This window comes from Falco biarmicus, chromosome 4 (assembly GCF_023638135.1).
Source record: "Falco biarmicus isolate bFalBia1 chromosome 4, bFalBia1.pri, whole genome shotgun sequence".
Taxonomy (NCBI): domain Eukaryota; kingdom Metazoa; phylum Chordata; class Aves; order Falconiformes; family Falconidae; genus Falco; species Falco biarmicus.
Genome location: NC_079291.1, coordinates 94,229,076 through 94,246,532, shown reverse-complemented (window position 1 = coordinate 94,246,532; position 17,457 = coordinate 94,229,076). Strand labels below are relative to the sequence as shown.

General features: G+C 40.9%; 1 protein-coding gene across 1 annotated transcript in view; it reads right to left on the bottom strand.

Annotated features, from left to right (window-relative positions):
* Positions 1-4,243: 4,243 nt before the first annotated feature.
* Positions 4,244-17,457, bottom strand: part of MDFIC2 (MyoD family inhibitor domain containing 2) — a 68,394-nt gene continuing 55,180 nt past the window's right edge. The window contains exons 2-4 of the mRNA XM_056335097.1: positions 14,382-14,450; positions 9,642-9,863; positions 4,244-4,776 (exon numbers count right to left, since the gene is read on the bottom strand). Of these exons, the coding sequence (XP_056191072.1) occupies positions 4,517-4,776; positions 9,642-9,863; positions 14,382-14,450 (551 nt within the window). The 3' untranslated portion in view covers positions 4,244-4,516. The remainder of the gene's footprint in view (positions 4,777-9,641; positions 9,864-14,381; positions 14,451-17,457) is intronic.

Below are 17,457 nucleotides of genomic sequence, written 5' to 3'. Positions count from 1 at the left end.
TGATGACTTTGATGGCTGTGGGGGGAAGAGGCACAATACTGTGTCCCTTAAGAATGAATTTTCTCCTTATGTTAAAGAGGATCTGAGATGCCAGCTGCTACCTCAGGAGAGTGAAGCCCTTTACAGAGGCAGCAGATGCAGTTCAGCATTGCTCTTTCTATTCTGCTTCAACTCTGACCACAGAAGAACTTGCTCTTGGGACAGAAAGTGCTCTGTTTACACTCAGACCTTGGCATTTTTCCTAAGGGTACCAATTATAATGGTGTTTTTTGTGATATGGGCACACATCCATTATGAATTGGCTTGCACCCACCAACTCATTTTGCACAGGCCATGGAACATGCATCAGATGGCAATGATTCCTGTTCATGTGCAATGTTAAGGAAATCTAGATTGTTACCAACAGAATAATGAATTCCATAGAATTGTTCCATTGTGCAATTATATGAAGTCTGCTAAGAGAAAGTGCAGTTTCTCAATAGTAACCACCTCCCCACCCCCCTTTTTTTTTCTTTAACCACAGGAATGATAGATTATTAATCATGTTTAATACTTAGTTACTATGAATTATAGTGGAAGAGTGCCTGGAAATCCCGGTCTGTTTGGTAAACTTATTTTCTTGCATAATAGGAGACTTACCTTGCATTTAAGAGGCCTAAAATATAGCTTGACGTAGATGAAGGTTAAAGCACTGGAACCACCCATTTCATTTAACTAAAAGAAAAATTTAATAGATACATACATTCTTAGACCAACACTATTCAACAGTTTTTGATATTGTACAAGCATAACAATGGAAGAAATACAATTGTGAACATCTTAATTGTTCCTGTTTGTTTTTTTTCTTCCTGAGAACCAAAGTCTTCTAGAGCTCAGCTGTAGCAGTCAGCCTGAATCCCTAAGCAGCACTGGAATTAAGGCAGAGTTGTGCGTTGTCTTGACATTTGGATGTTGGTCATTCTGGTTGTGATTGCTTAAGAGAGTACAAATGATCAAAATGCTCTAGGAAGCAGAAGAAAGTCAAAGGAGATCATACAATGTGCTCCATCCTTGTATTTGGGGGTGTACATGGGCTAGGGTTTTTTAGCCCCATAGCTAAAGGAACTTGTAGTGTACATGGAGAGTAAGGCACCAGAATGACATTATAGAAGTGCTCATGTTCAGTAAGAGAATTTCATTTCCTTTCAGATAACTGGTCTTTAACCTTTTGGAAGCACCCTGTGGCCTTTCACGTTCAGTCTTCTGTGTGCAGTACGAGATACAGCAAATGAAAATTTCTGCTGTGAAGAGTTTACATCCTAATTCGTATTGTGTCCCAAGAACGCAGTGAAAGTAGGTGAAAAGATATTTTCCTCTCAAGGATGAGACTGCCGGGTCATTTCCAAGAGGAGATCCTTAGAGAGCATCCCATGGTCCCTTCGTGTGGAAGGCAGCAATATAGCTCTTCGTTATTATCTCTGTCTCTCTCTTCCCCCAACAATCTGTCAGTGCATTTATGGTGCTGAGGAGAGGCGTCGTGTCGGAGCGATGTTCCCATTTGCAAAGTGGGAACTTCTATTTGTTGTTCTGAGGAGCTGGTTTCACATGCTGTGGAGCTGACATCTCTCTGGGAGCACAGCTGAGTCCAACATGTTCAGAACAGCCATCCACCCAAACGCCTCCTACTCATGCACTCAGACCTTTCTTCCCAGTAAATAAAAAATACAGAGACAGCCTTGAATTGTTCCAAATATTTCTGTTTCACTGGAATGTCTACCTGTGTTCAGATCTGATAAACAGGTATTTCTCTGGCTTAGGAAGTCAATTTGATGTGGGAATAGGATGGCTATGCAAAGAGAAACCCAGTTTCTGGAATAGCTACTGGAAAATTCTGACTTACTTTCTCTGGTGTCAATGTATGAAAAGGATTCCTGTGTGTCATGAAAATACAATGTTGCAATTAACAATTTTATGATGGAAAACAATGTCATCCTAAGCTGCTGCTTCTACTGTGTTGTATGAAATAACACATTTTTCGAGGTTTCATTGCTCGTACAGAAGGCCTCTAAAGATCTACTTCTTAAAACAGGAAACCGAGCAATGTGCCATTGTACACTTTAAGCAAGGAGATATTTCTGCATTAATTAAAACACCACCATTCACTACAACAGCAGCTCTCAGTATATCCCACAGTGTGACGCAGTTCAAGCTGCTGGGACATCCTGTCTAGCCATGGCTGTGGCCGTGATCATTGTGATTCTGTCTTTGGCCTTACCCACGCCCTGCAGTAGACATGACCTCAGTTTGCCAACTTAGGGGTTACAACATGGAAAAAAACAAACAAACAAACAAAAAAAAGCGCTTTTTTGAATAATGATTCCTAGGAATAGAGTTGGAAAAAAAAAATGTGCCAGCAATCCTTAATTCAGCTCCACAACTGATGCATAGAGACCTCACTTGCCATGGGTGATCCTAGTATGGTCAATTACAATGTGCATTACCCGGCAGGTTCAGAGCTGGAACAAGACATCCTGGCTTGCAAGACCAATGTCCCTCACTGGCAGCATTCTGGGGTATGCCACCCTCTGGTTTCCTCTCCTGCCACCCTCTGGTTTCCTCTCCTGGGCTCCTTCCAGCCAGCGCAGGTGAAAACTCCCCTTTTGCACTCCAGCATCAAGAGCAAGGACTGCCAGTGCGCATCTCTACTAGTGCTTCTCTAAGAAATGGTATGTGGGGCAAGTTTTCCCCTTTTCTGACTCTTAAATGCTTTACCTGTGGGAGGGCACACACTGGAGCATGAACACTCAGTATGCCCAGCCCAGGGTGAGCAAAACTAGTGCCTCCTGGATGGCGATGGTTAGTGCTTTGGGGTTTGGGTCCAGCCCGGCTGGCAGGCTAATGCAGGTGTGGCAATTAAAGACTAATGACTTTGTTCTTTTAGGTGGTTACAAGTCACAACATGATGTTGCAATTAAAATGAGCAATCCTCTTTTCTTCCTCACAGATGTCCTGGAAGGGGCACAGAAACAAGGTATGCTGGGCTGCTTACTGCATTTCTAAGGTCTGTTGTCCTTAGGTCTCTAAGCTTTGTAAGATACCTGCACAAAGATCATTACCTACTTCTTACTTTCTGATTTCTTGAAAACATGAATTTTCCAGTAGGGGGGGGGGGTGGGGGGTGGGGGAAGAAAATTCACATGAATTTTTTGTTTCCATTACATATTAATGTGTCAGGACGACAGATGTAAAACTCAGGTTATTAAAGAAGTGGCATCAGTGATTTCAGCAATGCATTTTCCAGCAATGGATTGTCCAGCATCTTGTCCAGGATTCTTGTTTGGGATTCCCCTGGCACTTCTGCACTGAGATCAGTGGGGTTTTGAGGAGAAGTTGTACAGTCTATACAAAGCAAACACTGTCTTTGGTGTTAGTCTATAAATATCTAATGTGAGCAAGCAACTCTGTATTTTCCTCTGTACTTAACGCGTGCGTTCTGCACCCTCAGGCAGCTGAGTTTACATGCTTTTGTTGTCATATGTGTAATGTGCGATATGTATTTCCTTTTTATTAATCAGACCTGCCATCAGAAAAGAGATAGAGGGAGTTTGAAAGCACAACCAGGATAGATACTGTCATTTTGTAATCTTTTGTGCAGAGGTGGGGATGCCTGTTTCCACTAGAATAGGTGGCAATATTCTGCTGCTTGCAGAAATCTTACAAATGAAAATCAGGCAAAGGAGTTACTGGCTATCCACGGGGTATTTCTCCTCTGAAAGTGTGCAGTAAATTCCCATTTAGGCTAATTACACTTAAGGAGCCCTTTCCTATAACTAATGAACAATAGGCATAACCTGTTATTACATAACCATAGGCACGCACATTAATACACTGTCGAATTGCACTACCCTGTTAAAATGCTTCCTCTACAAATTTCACTGGAGATTTTTAGAGACATTTGCTGTAATTACTGCTAGCATGGTTTCTAATTCATTTAATTTTCTTTTCTACCTAAACTGAGCATATAAGTGTGTTTTAAGAGATTGAATAAATAAATTTTTAATTATAAAATGATGCTATATCATACATTATTAATAATAACCAACAATGTGTAATACATGTTTAGGTATGAACCCATTAGGAAGATGAACTAATATATATTAGTCCTAAAATAATGTCCTAATTTGTCCTGTGTTTATGAATGGGGAAATCCGTGTTTAAAGCAATTAGAGGTTTATAAAAGCCTTGGATTGACAGTGGTAAAGCATCGAGCATGCTTGGCACTTAGGAATTCTGTTGTCGTCTATGGCAAAGGAGAAGACCCTTTCTTTTTGCATTTATTGGTTTCAGCAATTTGTGAAACCGTACAACCAGAATGGTACAGATACATGGACTCCCAGGGTGGGAGCAGCACGATGCACATAGTCCTGGTTGGTAAACAATCTGGGTTTTGTTATCCTTAAAAAAAAATCAAAACAAACTCCTTCGTACTCTGTCAGTTTACTGTCAGGTAGCGTTGAGGAATTTTGTCATTTTCCTATTAGCGATAGCAGACTTCAGAAATCTCCATGGCAAGTTCCAGGCATTCACCAGTCTCATGGCAGGACTCAAAAAGGCTGCAATCAATGTCACAGTCACAGTTGCAGTCGTTGTTGGCGTGGTCTTCGTCAGAGGTCTGGTAGTATCTATTGGATGGACAACAGGTATCTGTCAGCCAATGTTCACAGGTATCAGGCAGCATTATAAGAAAGTCCCAAAACTGGCAGAACAAGCAGGCCAGGATAAGTGTCGCGCATTCATCTAAGAGAAAGGAAAAGCAGCAAGACGTAAGAAACAGGGCGTGCTTTGTTACCCGGGTTTAGGCTAGTGTGACTACACAGACATGAGATGCAAGGCAGCACACAGGGTAGGTTAAAAATACCTTGAGGAGAACTACTTCCATAGAGTCAAACGAAAGGATTTAATTTCTATGATGTTGTTTGTTGTGGAAAAAACCAGCGGCATGAAAATAATTTGAATGAAAATATTCTGTGGCAGTGAAGTTCAGAGGAAGCAGTCCTCTGAACCAACCTTACAGTTGGACTTGATGATCTTAAAGGTTTTTTCCCACCTAAATGACTCCAAGATTCTATAATCTTAAAGAGCTGGGGCTACACATTTCAGCACAGGAGTGCGGCTCATGCAGCAGGGCTGCTCTGTGGCGTTTGCAGCCTTGCAGGAGTCGGGAGGTACTGCTGCTTTGTGGTGCCGCACGTGCTGCCTGACCTACGCACAGCACACTGGAGCTTATTTTCTTTTTCCAAAGAGTTTACAATTAAAGATGGAAGTCATCAGGCCACTCCTGTCTTTCTAGGAAGGTAAAAGAAAAACCAACACCAGCCTAAAAACAACCTCAGCCCTAAAAATACCCCAGTTTTCAGGTGTGGTTTTGCCTGCAGATGAAGAGTTCAGAACTGAATCCTTTCTGTGCTGTAAGTCTGGCGCGGTCTGAATCGAACCTTGTCGGAAGTCACTGTCTGAACACCCAAAGATTTTCTGGTGAGCGGATCAGGCCCTCGGGCTCTGCAGGTTGTTTTCCCTTTCCTTTTCCACATGGTCAGGCTGGATGGATGGGTTTGTGCATCCCAGGTGCGTGAATCTGATACGGCGTCTGGATAATGATCTTATGAACAAGACCAAATCCCCAGACATGGGGGGGAAATTTGTCTGCTTATAGTTCGATTTCTATAAGTAGTCTTTTTCAGTTAGAATCTTTAATGACAGCTAGATTGCCTCACCAAAGGCAGGGAGGAAAAGCGAGGCTTGGAGAACGGCGCTGGTAGAGGGCAGTGTGCTGATCGATTCTCAGCCCAGGGTCCTTCCACTTCCCCACCAACACGGGTTTCTTGCCTCTTCGTTTTCCAACTTCTTAATTTTTTGTAAGGAGACAAAAGTTTGCTAAATAGTATCATCTAGCATGTGTGTCTGGAGCCAGTGAATATTCCTGAAAACTTGGTCACCGTGACAAAAACTTGGTGTTATATTTGTTCCCCTCAGAAATCAACTCCTTAACTCCGCGCCGTGCAAACCGCAGCATCTGGGGCGGCTGCCTCCGGCTGCGGCAGGGCTCGGAGCAGGTGTGAGATTCTGACTGTGTGAATCCAGTTGGAGCGCAAAGACCCAGACCTTTCAATTTTTTTTTCCCTCTCCTTGTTTTTGGAAAGGAAAAATGCCTTCAACAATATGAATGCCTTTTCATTGGTTCTTTCAGGAAAGCATATGGTTATAACCACATTTCTTGCCCTAGGATGACTAACTGTGAACTCATGCAACTGCATTGGTTCTGTTGTGGCATTTTCTATCTCACGTAACATAAAGTTCACTGCCAGGAACTTTTCAGAATTATGCTTTTTTTTTTTTTTTTTTTTTTTCTCTTTTTAAGAAAGCTTTCTTGATGAAAAACAAAATAAAAAATAATTCCAGCTTCTTTTTTAAAAAAAAAAGTCACTTAAAGCAGGTAGCAAGAATAAATAGCATGTGATTGAGCTTCTTTCTAAATAGCATATCATCACCAATGTTATCAATTTTAATACTTATTTAAATATGTCAAGATCTATTTAAGTTCAGACAAGCACAACTAACTTCTAAGTCAGTTCTGTAGAATAAGGATGACTAGATTTTGGTGATACTTAGTAAATTCATGCTTATATTTTTTTCTGACTAAATGAACTGAAATAATTATAAAATTGAAACATTTTATAAGGTGACACTGCTGCATTTAATTGTATGAAATTTACTCTGTAGAAAATGTAATCATTTTACCCAGTAGTCCTTGGAGTAATTAAGACTATTCTTTTTAGATATGTTATGTTTATGAAATTTCCTTCCTATACATAGATGTGAGAGGTGAAATTCAAAATTATATATCAATTAAGGATCTTTCAATTTTTTTTCTTCTCTCCAAAGATCTGTTTTTTAATAACAAGTTTTTTTCCTGAATGTGTTAACCATAATGGTGCTTATGTAATCTGGAGAGAATAGATATGATTCTTAGGGTTTCATCCAGGAAAGAGAGCACACAAAAAGCACAAGATTTTAATAATAAAGTAATGTTTCAGCACAGAGCCTGTGATGTGCAGTAAAGATGCTTTTAAATTCCCATCAGAGCACACACCATGAACTGTGATAATGGATGTAAGACATTTCAAAAAATTTGCATGTGTGAGGCTTTTTTGTCCTGTTTTAAGTGGGGTAATGTATATAAATAATAGATATTAGCAATTAAACATCCATTCCTATGCATTCATTTATATATTTGAAAATAAATTACCCACAAACTGCATAAAAGAAGATGCAATCTCCTGTTTTCTCCTCTGTTTTCCCTGCTGTTTGTGAAACAGCATTTATCTCAGTGAGAACAACGACCTCAGCTTTCATTCTCTACATTAGTAGATTAATTAGTACAAAAGAAGAACTTCTGATAATGTCGTTAGCCTGTCTCATCTCTAAATTTTCCTGCTCTTGTTTTGTGGCTGTCATCTTAGGGCATCACCTCTGCTCATGGTGGTGATGCCCTGAGGAAACATGGCTCGAATGCTGGCTGAAGCCACCGTGGTGACCCTCGGCGAGATCCACGGGCTTTGGTTCTGAGCCTCTCTGAGCCCAGGGGACAACGTAATCGCTGATTTCCTTGGCTATTGCTGTGCCTTCAGAGGTTCTCCACGTACCCGTGAACAGGATTTGGCCTGGCGTATGTGGAATAAGCAGTATCTTGTCAGAGTAGTGAGCAGAGTATGCAGAGACAACCACAAATCTGGCGTCCTTTGGTTTCCTTGGCTTCCATCCAGCCCTTAACATTATTAATTGAGCACAGATTGGGGTTTTTTTTTGTTAATTTCCTTCACTTTTAGCTTTTTTAAGGAGTATGAAATCTGTTATTTACATCACATGGTACACACCTGTGTGCCAGTAATGACTGAGGGGCCTGATCAGATAGTCAGCAAACTCAGAAAATAGACAGCGTCTGGACTAGGAGACAAGTTCTCTAAATGCAATAAATACTTCAGATCCTTTACTGAAATGAAATTTATTCTGATAGATGTATCAGAGTCATCCCTTGTATTACAGGATCAGTGATACAACATGATGGTATTGGTTCCTGGAGAGCAGGGCAGTTTATTGTGTTGATCTGTATTTAGAAATCTTAATTTAGGAACTGTGAAATGATGCACATGCTAGATGCCAGCTCCATTGGATATAACATACTAATCCATTATTGCAAAAGGCACGCATAAGAAACTTAAACAATGCTTCACAGAAGCCGTTTTTTTCACATCCACCAGAATAACTGGGAATAGCTGGTTCTCAGCATAATTCCATTAAAATCAAGGGTGTTATATTATTTAGATTAGTGGGAGTCAGGCCCCTTGGTCTGTAGTGAGTGTTCACAACCCATTCTGTTCCTTAACACTTGGTTATACTGTTGGCTCTGAAACTCTTAAAAAAAATAAAATATAGATATTCAGCCCTTTAACTTGTGCTTTTACACAATAAAAAGGATCAGCTCCTTTTTGGAAAAGGTAAAGCAGCTTGGATTATTAGCCCCAGTGCAGATTATGTTTTAGCAATGTTCATTTGTGAAAATGCACTTAAAATATTTGGCTTCTGCTGCAATTTTTGTTTGTAACTGCCTTTCATAAAGCTTTGTTTTCAAATAGGCTTTTTCAAAATGCAGAGCACACCAACCTACCCGGGAGCCCTATCCACGTGTATCCGCCTGGGCCAGTCATCACAGACAGTTTGCTGCAGCCACAGGGCAGAGTGTGAAGAGAGCTCCTCATCCTGACCCACGTGAGTTTTGTGGTGTAGTCAGCAGAGGAAGGATTTGGTGATGGGTCAGCAGAACGGCAGGGCTGGATGTAACGGTCCATACAAGAACTGCCTATACAAGTCCATAGATTATGCTGACCACCAAACACAGCATCTGTTCAGCCACCACAGCAGCTGCTGCAGTGCTGACAGCAAAAGCAACCATCTCTGCTATTGGTGTAATTAAGTCTATTGTCTTTAGATATGTTTATGAAATTTCCTTCTTGTACATAGACATGAGAGGTGAAATTCAAAACTATATATCAATGAAGGATCTTTCAAATTTTTTTTCTCTCCAAAAATCTGTTTTCTAGTAACAATTTTTTTCCTGAATGTGTTAACCATAATGGTGCTTATGTAATCTGGAGAGAATAGATATGATTTTTAGAGTTTCATCTGGGAAAAAGAGAGCACAAAAAGCACAAGATTTTAATAACAAAGTAATGTTTCAACACAGAGCCTGTGATGTGCAGTAAAGATGCTTTTAAATGTGTCCATGTGAGTTACTCTGTTTATCTAATACTGACACCAGTACCTCTGTGCAAACACTCATTAGAAAAGTTCAAGGGCTCTGTTGCACAATAAGCTCTAAACTTCTCTTCTATGACTTTAATATCACTGGCAATTTAAGATCATCTTCTACAGATTCTCATCTACCACAAAAATGTCTGCAGGGCAACTTAATGATGCTTTTGGCTATGTTCTTGAGCCTCCTGTTCAGTATATAAGCATTTATTTCAAGTTAGATACACGTAGTGCTTTTGCAATGGGCATTATTTAGAAATCAGCATAAATGTGATCTGTTTTATAAAACATACCGTCACTGTCTCTCTGATGTACTGATGCGTCATCTTCAATGTAAGTGAATTCTCTGCATTTCTCCAGGGAAGCGATGGATGATGTGCTCACATCTGACAATTTCTTCTCATTTTTGGTACCCTTTGATGAAGTGTCTGTGATGCTGAATTCTGCGACAGAACTCATAACAATACCTTTCATAGGCTTTTCGTCTGTATGTTTTTCATTTGTAAGCTGATTATCTGGTGGGATTAGGAAAAAAAAAAAAGACTTGTTTGTGATACTAAGACAGAGATCTGAAAGAATAACATATGTAGAATTTTCAAACCTGCAGCTGTTTACTTCCAAGGCCTAACCCTACTTACCTAATGATTTCAATCTCCTTAGCCAGTGAAGTTTATTCATAGTAGAAGTATTTGTGAACTTGCATTCTGAGGTTTTCTCTTAAACCCAGTGGACTGACAGGCTCAGCAATAATTCACTTCCACTGGGTGGGATCAGGTTAGGAGAGAGAATAGAACTATTGCCTCAGTTGACATCTATTTCCAGCATGATATCCTAACTTCAATTCATGATATAAAAGAAGGCAAAACAATTATCTTGTTATTTTTCAACAGCAGCTCTATTTCCCTGAATCTACAGCCAACAATGTGTGTGTAGGTGGTACCTAGATGCAGATGTGCCAGCTCGCCATGGCTCATAATCTTGCAGCGAAGCAAGCCAGATGGTCTCTGTTTAATGTCCAGATTCATTATTTCATAACTCCATCCACACTTGTGTTGTTGGCCTGGAAGTCAACTAGAAGATGGGATATTTCACATGCTGTCAGCGTGCCAGAGAGGCAACTCAAAAACCAGAGGGAGAGCTTAATTTTAAGACCCAACTAGGGGAAAGGTTAAGAAGAATTCTGAGCTCAATTTATTCTTGAAGAACTTCTCAGGCACAGATAAACATGGGTTGATAGATAGTTTCACTTACTCTCCAAAGTGATCAAGAGGCCAAGAAACACAGTCATTCTCTCTGTGGCTGGGATGATAAAACCTCATCAATTCTTATCTACAGCTGATTAACTCCTGCACCTCACATCAAGCACAGCCTCACTTTTTATCTTACTTAAATCTTGTGGTATGCTTGCTCTTGAGCTGTATACAGAAAATCAATCTTTACAAACACCTCAGTTTTGCAAACATTACTTTCTGAGAGGAACAGTAAGTGCTCTGAAGCGGTTAGTCTGTGCTCTGCTGCAAGGAGCCAGAAAAGAGACCCTGCATATCTCTTGTCTTTCAGGTACCTTTGACCTCCGACATATTAAAGAAAAGGCAAGAAAAGACTGATAGAGTGTGAAGCCTTGATGAGACTGCGGTTTTGTCCCATAGTATCCTCATGGCCAAAAGAAGGATATAGGAAATATGGATGGGATGGGTGGATTGCAAGTTAGGTGAAAAACCACTGGGACTATTGGGCTCCAAACTGGGGGAAGCAAGGTTCTGAGGTCTAACTGGTCCAGTGAAGCAACCAAGGTGAAGTGAAGCAAGCAACCAAGCACATCCAGTGAAGGCCACCAAGCTGGTGAGGGGTCTGGAGCATCTAATCTATGAGGAGAGGCTGAGGGACTTTAAATGACTGCTTTAAAAAATGTGGTTTGGCTTGATTTTGGACTTGTAGTAATGACAAAGTCTACGATGAAGGCAATGTGTTTTTTCCCTGTCCTGGAGAGTTTACAGGTTGGCCTTAGGCAGGGAGCAACTGGTGGGATAGAGAAAAGTGGACAAGAGATAGTAAGACTGCAGTGGCACAGAGAGGAGTTTCAGAGACCTATAATTGTCAGGTTTTGTGAGCATTATGATGAAGGAAAGACCCGAGTGATACTTGGGAAAGACAGGACAGGTGGTGGCTCGCTTGGGTGTGAACCAGCAGTGCAAAGCACAGCGATGCTTGCCAAGAGATTGTACACTTGGTCATAGGAAACCAGCATCCTGGGCAAAGTGTGTCTGATTTTGCCCATCTGTGATAATTTGTTGATGGTTTCCCCCCCACAGTAAGTAATATAGCTTTTTTCCCTCCTTTATGACTGCTTGGCCAGCCTTTTGAGTCCAAAAGGTGAAAATCTGTGCATTTTGGATGTACTTGCATGTACAGTAACCACTGTTTTCCAGTGTTTATAAATCAATGACATATATAAGTTTTCCTGCACTTTGATTCAATAACATACTGTCTCCAGGAAAAGTTGTGCTAATTGAAGTAGCAGAGCTCTGGAGGAAGCAATGTCCCACTTACGCATTGGATTTATTGGATAATAATTGCTCTGCGAGTCCAAAAGACACATGTCCCACCTGTGCCAACCTTACAAATGGATCTTGTTTGTCCAGACCGAGAGCTACACACAGGTTGAGCAGCTGAATGCACACAGACCATATTGAAAAGGCCTAGGCAGGAAAGACAATTTCTGTCATTTTCCACTTTCAAAACTGCCCCAAAACTTTAAACAGGATATATTTTAAACTGCAAAATATCTGTTGAATTCCCCATTTCTGCAACAATACAATGGCCCACAGAATGCATTTAAGCACTCAACAAACGAGACAAAAAAAATCAGACGGAAGTAATCAGTAAATGCCAGACTAACATTTACTGTATCCACCGACTCCTACTATTCATGCTTCGAGTCAATTTTTATTCTTGAAGTGCTGTTGAAGAGAAATCAAAACCAGAAATAGAAAGGCATAGACATAACCTGAATTTTTCAATACAGCACCATCAAACAAAAGGGTAACAAAAGCTGTCATTCAAGGACTCTTCTGTTTGTTAAAGCATACTACATCTTTGAAAATACAGTACATTCTAGTGTCAGACTTTTAGTTTGAAAAGCTCCCTTTCAGTAATGTTATACTTGTCTTGTACAGCTAGATCAAGCCTTCATGCAATCACCATAACAAGCAACTTGCTATGACAAGCGAGATCGTTGCTTCCAGAAAACAGTGCGATAGAGGCTAAAGCAGTGTACAATTATAGGTCTCCATTTCATTTTTATGCAATTACCTTCAGTTCAGCTGTGGGTCCATCTACATTATGTCTTTTATCAATTTAATGTTTGCACAAAGTGTCTAAAGAAATAAAGATTATGCTAGACCAGCATAAAAAAAAAAAAAAGAGTGGTTTGCACTTATTTTTTCTTTATAGTTTGTTGCTGCGTGGAACAGTAGGAGGTTGAGAGTTTGGAACAAGTAACTGGAGCCAAATAGGCTTTAAAAATATATTATGTACAACTGATATTATTTATGATTACTTTTAAATGAGGATTTAAGAAACCCCTTAAATTACAACTAAAGATGGGCAGAGGGTCAAACTTTGTTACTGTCTTTTAAGAGCCTGTGTTCAGCTTCAGATATCCACAAATATCTGTGTTTTTAATGTGTAGAAATCATCCACTGTAGTGATTTAAAAGGGAAAAATAAGTGTATCATGATGAAGAAAGCTCAGATTATTCAGTGTTAGACTGTTAGGCAGAGACAGCTAGAGGTAAACCCCCACAATGTACCATTTTTAAATAGTATTATGAAATAGCAACTTTCTTCCTCATACAGGGAAGCTGGGGCTTGCCTTGGTTGTCGCAGTAGAAGACCAGGATTACTCACAGATGTTTTTATTAAAGATAGAGTCTCAATACTCACATGAAATTTCTTTTTTTTCCCTGTTGTTTTGTTTTGTTGGGTGATTCAGGTGGCTGACTATGGTGTCTAAATTAATGAAAGCACACAGCAAATCACTTACTTCCCACTGATGCCAGCCCCAGATCCTTCTGGTTAACAGCAAGGAGCAGTGATACCAAGACTGGCACTTATGGTAGGTCCCCTACCTCTACTTCTCTTCATTGGTTTAGGCAAAAACCAGGCTCTTGCAGCCCTGGAGAAGAGGAGGCTGGAGTTTCCTAGCACTCTTTCAAAATTAGCTTTTCTATAGTGGCATATGAGGGCTCTCAGCCCATTTTTGGCAAAGGATGGGAGGATAAGAGGCGCTCTGTTCTGCTGGATGGGGACTGCAGCAGTACAGGTAATGCCAAAAAGCTGTTTGGAGCAACTGATTAAGGGGAGTTGTCACTGAAATAGAAGGAGGAGAACCAATCTACCACCCTATGCAGGGCTCACATGCACCCTACGAGCAAAGGACAAGGGAACCTGTTGCTCTACTCTCTGGTGGCATTTGTTTCCAACCCATCCTGGTAGTGGCCCTTTGCCTCACACCCCTGTGGCAAGGAGTCTCAGGGCTTAATGGTGAACCGTATGGAAAACTCTACCAGTTTAGGATGTGTAACTTTGATTTTACTGTGAGACGTCTCCATGTATCAGTGCAGCAAAAGAACCAAAGGAATGCCTGGCTGATTTTCCTGCCATTTGTTATCCTATGAACTGCCGTCACTACCTGTCTATTTAATCTATCACATGCTCGTCACTGCAAGAGCTGTGTTCCATGTCCATTCAGTCCTGAGGTGAAGCAGGCGGAGCTACATCAGACCTGATGGATCATAACTTGTAAGAATAAAGGCTTGAACTGAACTCACTTGGTTTGAAAAGACTCATAGTAAAATGAAACCCAAACCCAGGTTAGATGGCTGTGTTTCAAAAAAGAAAAAGTGAAAAGAAAAACAAAATAACTTTTCCTTGCCAGTCTAAAGGACGTAATTGTCTGTGAGCCAGCAGCAATGGGAGGGGATGCCAGCAGTATCTGCACGATGTGACACATGCGCTGGGCCAGCAGCTTACCTGGATGGTCCTCGCTGCTTGGTGTCACCCCAGGGCGGGCTGGGAGAGGCAGGGAGCTGGTGCAGCTGTCTTGGTGGAAGAAGAAAACAACATTGCAGAGGGATAATGTAAATAAAGTAGTTTGGCACATCTATCACCCCCAGCCACTTAGTGACAGCCGTTGACTTCAGGAGTTGTTGCTTTGGGGGCAAATAGAAGCAAGTGTGCTTCCTTGCAGGGGGAGGTTACTGGGATGGCACACTATTTCTGTTACCCTCTGTCTCATTTCTGGAAAAGAAGCCAAAAATAAAAGAAATTGCTGAGAGAAAGTTTCATCTGAAAAGAGGGGAAGAGGATCACTGGAAACAGAAGTTCCTGTTTCAGATTGGTACAGAAAATTTGAGGGCTGGGAGGTCTGCGATGAAATGTGAGGTATCATCCATGCCCAAACACCCTAGACACCTTAGAAGAGGTTCCTAAATCATCAGCAAAGGACATCAGAGGAAACTGCAGCCCAAGCTCCAACCTCCACGTCTTTGCCATCGTGGTGGACAGGATGGCCAAGGTTCTTGTGGTGGCAAGTGCAGGTTCCCGCATGATTACTGAGCTCCTCCACCTCCGCTGTCCTTGCCAGGCAACCCACTTCATGTGTAGGGCTTGAAGGCTTAAATCTTCCTTCCTTCTCTCCCCCAGGGTTAGGGAAGCAAAGCAGGAGGGGGTGTGGGACTATCCCTACAGCAGATGGAGCAAACTCCATGGGAACTGCTCTTACCCACATGGGCGAGGTCAGAGGGAGAGGGGGCATCACAGATGACCTGAAGCAAGCTGCTCTGGACTGATGTATCATGGGTACTTCCATGGTTTCATGCCCACTACATTGCGCTGAGCTCAGGCATAAGGATACAGGGGATCTAGAGACTGCTTATTTCTGTCATAAGGAAACAGTGCACAAGGCTATAAATATATATTTGGCTTCACATGACATCATGAACTTGTGCAAGTGCTTCTCTTCTGATTTATGATGATGGACTGGTAATTCACAGGAGCTTTGGGTTTACCTTTTTTTTGCTGTTGCAGTAACAAAACTAATGGTGCAATCCTGGGAGGGGTTATTTTATCAATAGTGAATTTTTGACCTCATTGCATACATTTTAACTTCATGAATTAGTGACCCAGCTGACTGTAAAGCCTTCTATAGGCTTATTATAAATCTATCACAGGACTGGCAAAAATTTTGGCCCAGATCCTAAACTCTGACAGGCATGTGTTGATGGACTGCGTAGCAAGCACTTCCACTAATATTTCTCACTAATTATACCATATATTAACAAAAATGAATGAAGCCAATGTTTATATGCAGCTTTAACTGCTTTTGATATAAGAAAGCAACACAATCCTTAATAAATTTTCACCTTCAACATCTCTATTCATTATAATTTTTACCATGATGAATGAAGTTAGAACTGGAGAGGGAGGGGGTTCATCTTGAAATCTGTTCAGTGAATGACTGAATTTACTTCCCTTCCCCAACTTGTGCTGAGGAAGGAGGGAACAGATGGACACAGGAAGAAGAGGGAGGCGAGTGCAGAACGAAGGAGATGGGTGAGGAACAGATGGAGTTGGGGGAAAGTGAAGAGGAGAGTCAGCAAGGATGGTAGGAAAGTTTTCCACTTGACCTTGAGTTGAAAAAAAGATCTGCGTATACCATGGGGCAGCTAGATTTTGGGATGCATCCTTTTTTCTCTCTGTGGCACTTACACCTCAAGGTCTCGTGGGCCATCCCAGCAGGCCAGTCCATCGCAGGGCATCTGCAGAACCAGAATCTAGACTTTCTGGAGGGGACCGCTGCTGCAGAGAGGCCTCTGCACTGGCTTCAAGTCATCCCATAATGGTAATGGCTGGGGACATATGTGTGCAAATGCAGTATCCAAAACGGTTGGGATGTGCCAAGTCTTCAGGGCATCTCAGGCAACCCAGAAACTGGAGCTTTGGATTTTGGAGAGGTATCCTACACCCTGTTTGTAAGGATCCAATGGCCAAAATACTCCTTTTATGATTTATGATTTTACCTGCTTAAACTAAGACATTCGAGATGGCCTGATTTTCAGAATATGCTGAGCAGGTACACTTTCAGGTGTATTGAATTATATAGCCCAAATATACTAGTAAGTCCTGGGAAATCTTGATTATATTCTTAATTCTGTGAAATTGCCTGCATATAGTCCATCGGTTCTGGCTTTGCTAGCTGAAGAATAGAAGAGGTGAAAGTTAAATATTGGCCATGTGTGTCGTTCCCTTTGAAGAAAATGGGAGCCATGTGCACTCACCTAACAGCAAAGTTTGGCCCCAACTGTGATTTCACAGCTGGGCCCTAACTTCAGGAATGCCAAAGCACTAAATGACTCAACTGGAGTAATCTGATCAATGCTGTATTTTCACTGTGGATTTAAATCGCACACACACAGCATGAGGAGAGTTAGTTCTTTTCGCTCTCAAAATCACTTTTCTCTGCAGATTTGATAGCATAAATACGAAGTTTTGCTTTCAACACACAAATAAGTGAAATGGCAGAAAATGTATGTCAAATAAAATGCGGCACATTATGTCCCTTTTACTTTTTGGAGTCTGTTTAAGAAAATGGCTTCATTAATTTTGACTGAATAAAAGGTTCCTTTAAGGGATTTCAATAGGTGACATGAAAAATGTTAATACGAATGATCAAGACAATGGAGGTTAAAACTGTTTTGAAAATATGTTTCTTTTATAGATCTCAGCTGTTGGAAGAGTTACAGAATAAATATACGGTAGTGCTGACATTCAGTGCTGTTTCATCTTAGCAAAAGAGTTTTTAATAAAGAAAATTCTTTTCAAGGAATGCTTTCTGCAGCCAGTCTTCAAAAAGAGGCTTTCCCCCCTCCTAGTTTAATAAAATTAAAGTAATTTATGTCATATTGATATGTCGATATGTTTTTCAATAAACTTTTTCACAGAGATTTTTTAAAATTCTCTTCACTTTAAAAATTATAATTATATGTCTTCCTCCCACTTTGAAAATGGCACAAGGTGCTCATTTGCAGAGCTCTACTGTTCAAATCTT